Raw genomic sequence first — 5,591 nt, forward strand, 5'->3', positions numbered from 1 at the left:
TACCCTATTCCCTATGTAGTGTACCCTATTCCCTATGTAGTGTACCCTATTCCCTATGTAGTGCACCCTATTCCCTATGTAGTGTACCCTATTCCCTATAAAGTGCACCCTATTCCCTATGTAGTGTACCCTATTCCCTATGTAGTGCACCCTATTCCCTATGTAGTGCACCCTATTCCCTATGTAGTGCACCCTATTCCCTATGTAGTGTACCCTATTCCCTACAAAGTGCACCCTATTCCCTATGTAGTGTATCCTATTCCCTATGTAGTGCACCCTATTCCCTATGTAGTGCACCCTATTCCCTATGTAGTGTACCCTATTCCCTATGTAGTGCACCCTATTCCCTATGTAGTGCACCCTATTCCCTATGTAGTGCACCCTATTCTCTATGTAGTGCACCCTATTCCCTATGTAGTGCACCCTATTCCCTATGTAGTGCACCCTATTCCCTATGTAGTGCACCCTATTCCCTATGTAGTGTACCCTATTCCCTATGTAGTGCACCCTATTCCCTATGTAGTGCACCCTATTCCCTATGTAGTGCCCATAGGGCTCATAGCGCACTATATAGGGAAAAGGCTTCCCTTTGGGATGTACCCAGGGAGAATCGGGTTTCATTTACTGTAGGTGCTAACAGGGAGGTCAGCTGTGTCTGTGGTGTATGGAGAGGTCAGGCAGACACCACACTACCTATCTAAGTGATGAGGTCAGACAGACACCACACTGCCTATCTAAGTGATGAGGTCAGGCAGACACCACACTACCTATCTAAGTGATGAGGTCAGACAGACAGACACCACACTGCCTATCTAAGTGATGAGGTCAGACAGACACCACACTACCTATCTAAGTGATGAGGTCAGACAGACACCACACTGCCTATCTAAGTGATGAGGACAGACAGACACCACACTGCCTATCTAAGTGATGAGGACAGACAGACACCACACTACCTATCTAAGTGATGAGGTTAGACAGACACCACACTACCTATCTAAGTGATGAGGTCAGGCAGACACCACACTACCTAGCTAAGTGATGAGGTCAGACAGACAGACACCACACTGCCTATCTAAGTGATGAGGTCAGACAGACACCACACTGCCTATCTAAGTGATGAGGTCAGGCAGACACCACACTGCCTATCTAAGTGATGAGGTCAGACAGACACCACACTGCCTATCTAAGTGATGAGGTCAGGCAGACAGACACCACACTGCCTATCTAAGTGACGAGGTCAGACAGACACCACACTGCCTATCTAAGTGATGAGGTCAGACAGACACCACACTGCCTATCTAAGTGATGAGGTCAGACAGACACCACACTACCTATCTAAGTGATGAGGTCAGACAGACACCACACTACCTATCTAAGTGATGAGGTCAGACAGACACCACACTGCCTATCTAAGTGATGAGGTCAGACAGACACCACACTGCCTATCTAAGTGATGAGGTCAGGCAGACAGACACCACACTGCCTATCTAAGTGATGAGGTCAGACAGACACCACACTACCTATCTAAATGATGAGGTCAGACAGACACCACACTGCCTATCTAAGTGACGAGGTTACCACATAAAACCTCATATCAATAGTTGCTGGTGAATGTTTTAGATTGAGAGAAATGTGTTCTTCAAACCTGGTCCCGGAGACCCACTTGTTGTGTATGCTGTTTGCAGGCTTTCCCCCCCCAGACCAGCCAGTTGACTCAACTAAAGAACAGACAGGCTGGTTTGTGTTGTCTGAACAGTATCACTGCTTGGTTACTGCAGTATGTGAAGTGAGTCAGCTGTGGCAGGTGGCAGCAGGTGGCAGAGTCCTGGTAAACACCACCATAGCTGGAAAAGACTGTTGGTCCTCTTCACACTAGCAGCGCTGATTCTGATGGCCGGCTGCATGAAATGTAACACATCCTCCCACACGTCCCCACATGACACAGAGTCACACAGGGACAGCCTGGCAGTGACAGGTTCCCACTATCTTTAGGGGACTGACATCTCTCTGCCCTTAGCTTTTACTCTCTCATGTCTATCCTGTATCTCCGTTTTGTGGAAGAGAGGAGAGGACGGCTCTTCTCACCTCAGTCTCAAAGAGGATGATTTAACGTCTCCAGAGCCCAAAACCGTAGCTGAACTGCAGCTCAACCATCCTGTGCAGGACAGGAGTCACGCTATGGCATAACCTTAGTTTTTTTTGTGTTGTACAGTGCTCTATGCTTTTCAGTAATGAACAGGCCTGTGTGTGTGTGTCTGCAGGGGTCCGGGGAGGCTTCAGTGCGGGGCACAGACATGGAGGGGGACTGTCTCAGCTGCATCAAGTACCTCATGTTCATCTTCAACTTCCTAATTTTCGTGAGTATATGCTGCTTGCTTTACACTTCCACTGTCTAATGTTCTGCTAGCTGTTCTGATGTTCTGCTGTCTGATGTTCTGCTGTCTGATGTTCTGCTGTGTGATGTTCTGATGTTCTGCTGGCTAATGTTCTGCTGTCTGATGTTCTGTTGTCTGATGTTCTGATGTTCTGCTGTCTGATGTTCTGATGTTCTGCTGGCTAATGTTCTGCTGTCTGATGTTCTGCTGTCTGATGTTCTGCTGTCTGATGTTCTGCTGTCTGATGTTCTGATGTTCTGCTGTCTGATGTTCTTCTGTCTGATGTTCTGCTGTCTGATGTTCTGATGTTCTACTGTCTGATGTTCTGCTGTCTGACGTTCTGCTGTCTGATGTTCTTCTGTTTGATGTTCTGCTGTATGACATTCTTCTGTTTGATGTTATGATGTTCTGCTGTCTGATGTTCTGCTGTCTGTTCTGATGTTCTGCTGTCTGATGTTCTGCTGTCTGATGTTCTGTTGTTTGATGTTCTGCTGTCTGACGTTCTGCTGTCTGATGTTCTTCTGTTTGATGTTATGATGTTCTGCTGTCTGATGTTCTGTTGTCTGATGTTCTGCTGTCTGATGTTCTGTTGTCTGATGTTCTGCTGTCTGATGTTCTTCTGTTTGATGTTATGATGTTCTGCTGTCTGATGTTCTGCTGTCTGATGTTCTGCTGTCGGATGCTACAAAAATATAAACGCAACATGTAAAGTGTTCGTCCCATGTTTCATCAGCTGAAATAAAAAAATCCCAGAAATGTTCCATACACACAAAAAGCTTATTTCTCTCCAATGTTATGCAAAAATGTGTTTACATCCCTGTTAGTGAGCGTTTCTCCTTTGCCAAGATAATCCATCCACCTGACAGGTGTGGCGTATCAAGAAGCTGATTAAACAGCATGATCATTACACGGTAATAAAAGGCCACTCTAAAATGTGCAGTTTTGCCACACAACAAAGTTTTGAGGGAGCGTGCAATTGGCATCATGTCGCCACAGCATCATGTCGCCACAGCATCATGTCGCCACAGCATCATGTCCCCACAGCATCATGTCCCCACAGGGTGACGGCTAAAGCACATTTATTCTAGTGATTTTCACCAAAAATGTACAACTATGGTATTAATGTCTAACGTTTCATTTTTCTTTTCTTTTTTACGAACCATTACTCCGTTAAAAACAGAATGATTCTGAACAATCCCAAGTCCCAACTTCGGCAGACAATTTTCAAATGATCGCTGAAGTTTCTAGCCACAAGCATAAACTAGCTAGCTGGGAAGAACTCATCAGGACGACAGACTGAACTGAACTGACTGAACCAAATCAGCTTTTCTCCACTCGACTCGCTGCGTGACAAGCGTCATCAATTTGGGCACCAGGCATGTCCGTATAGCCTCTCCCAGTTGAATCAGGCGTCTACTTCCTACTTCCTGGCTGCACTCTGTTCTGATTGGCTGCCTGTGTGCCTCTCCTATTCTGATTGGCTCCCTCTCTGTGTGTGTGTGTGTGTGTGTGTGGTCCAGTTAGGAGGCTCCTTCCTGCTTGGTGTGGGTGTGTGGGTGCTGCTGGACCCTACGGGCTTCAGGGAGATGGTAGCAGCCAACCCTCTGCTCTTCACTGGGGTCTACATCCTCCTGGCCATGGGGGCAATGCTCTTCCTCCTGGGATTCCTGGGCTGCTGCGGAGCCATCCGGGAGAACAAGTGTCTGCTACTCTTTGTAAGTTTTTAAAGAGTGTTATAATAGTGTTGTAATCGGCTTTAAGCGTGTTTATAAACGTTCCAGGGTTGCTGCGGAGCCATCTGCTCTTTGTAAGTCAACTACTCCACGTTTGGGCTAGTCCTCTTGGCTTGTCAGCGCGTACAATTTCACCAAGCAGTGCTGGTAATTGGGCATCGCTGATAAGCTGTGTGAAAATCAATCAGGCGACAGCTACTTCCCTTCTGTACCATCATCCCGTCCACACTAATCATTATGTTTGCCTAGTTGGGCTCAGCTGGTAACTTGGAGCACGGTGCTGGAAAACGCTAGGATATTCAGGTCTTACAACAATATAAGGAATAGTGCCATCTAGTGGAGTAAATTATATGTTGCGTTAATTATTGGTCACTGAAACAGAAGAGGCCTTTGGACTTATATTGAGTGTTTAATCATGAGCTTTCATATGTTAGCATCCATTTTAAATCTAAACTAGTGGATGGAGTCAGTGTTGTGATCGTCTCTCTCTTCTCTCTCTCTCTCCCTCTTCCTCAGTTCTTCATGCTCATCCTGGTCATCTTCCTGGCAGAGTTAGCAGCAGCCGTGCTGGCCTTCATATTCCGGGAGCATGTGAGTGTTTCTCTGTTTCTCTCTCTCTCTGATTGGGATCAGGTAACATTATTAGGACGTTACGCCCATATTAGGACAGGGTGCACCTACGCTATCAGGCATCAATCCCAGATAGGACCATGAGGGATGGCCGTAATGGGGGTTGTCAAACAAACCTGCCATGGAGGATCTTTACTGAAAGTGCTTACAGGGAATCATCTACAACAGGGGGGGAAAGGTACCATGGCATTGCTACAGTAATGGGGTTGATTCAAAAAATGAGACTGGGGCCCCAAAGGCATCAGACGATTTAGAGGTTGCCATGGTTTTAAAAGGACATCTGAACTTATTTGGTAGAATCCTGAAAAACCCTTCTTTTATTGTGCAGCTCACCAGAGAGAACTTTACCAGGGAGCTGAAGAGTCGCTACCATGGACACAACAACACTGATGTCTTCACGTCCACCTGGAACGCCATCATGACCACCGTAAGACTCCGTTCAGGGGTGCACAGCGCCAGAGACGTGACAGTCCGCGCTTGTCCATTGTTATCATCGACCTCATGTCATTGGCTGTTATCAATTCTATAGTTTGTTTGTTGAGAATCTTTAGATAGAGTATAGTGCAGGTACATCACTATACAGTACTAATCTACCATGTCTCTCTGTCTGTATAGTTTGACTGCTGTGGGGTGAACAGCCCGGATGACTTTGAGGAGAGCCTGTTCAGGCTCCTCAGCCCAGACAAGATTGTTCCTGAGGCGTGTTGCCAGGGCAACAGTCACCCTGGAGATGCCGTGGACGACCTCAGCAGAGACGAGTGTCTGAGGGGAAGCATGGTGCTCCGCTATAACAAGGTTACAAGAAACCTGTGTGTGTGGTGTGTGTGTGTGTGTGTGTATGTGTGTGTGT

The 5,591-nt window shown here is 46.8% G+C and overlaps 1 protein-coding gene across 1 annotated transcript in view; it reads left to right on the forward strand.

The window, feature by feature from the left end:
- The window catches only part of LOC311124930 (tetraspanin-18B-like), a gene marked incomplete at its 3' end in the record, with an annotated part of 20,661 nt that extends 15,125 nt beyond the window's left edge, over positions 1-5,536 (forward strand). Inside the window, exons 2-6 of the mRNA XM_084199026.1 lie at positions 2,265-2,360; positions 3,899-4,093; positions 4,628-4,702; positions 5,070-5,168; positions 5,357-5,536. Coding sequence (XP_084055152.1) covers positions 2,298-2,360; positions 3,899-4,093; positions 4,628-4,702; positions 5,070-5,168; positions 5,357-5,536 — 612 coding nt within the window. The remainder of the gene's footprint in view (positions 1-2,264; positions 2,361-3,898; positions 4,094-4,627; positions 4,703-5,069; positions 5,169-5,356) is intronic.
- Between the last annotated feature and the right edge of the window lie 55 nt (positions 5,537-5,591).

The sequence above is a fragment of the Coregonus lavaretus genome, assembly GCF_964263955.1.
Source record: "Coregonus lavaretus genome assembly, contig: HAP1_SCAFFOLD_4178, whole genome shotgun sequence".
NCBI classification, from domain to species: domain Eukaryota; kingdom Metazoa; phylum Chordata; class Actinopteri; order Salmoniformes; family Salmonidae; genus Coregonus; species Coregonus lavaretus.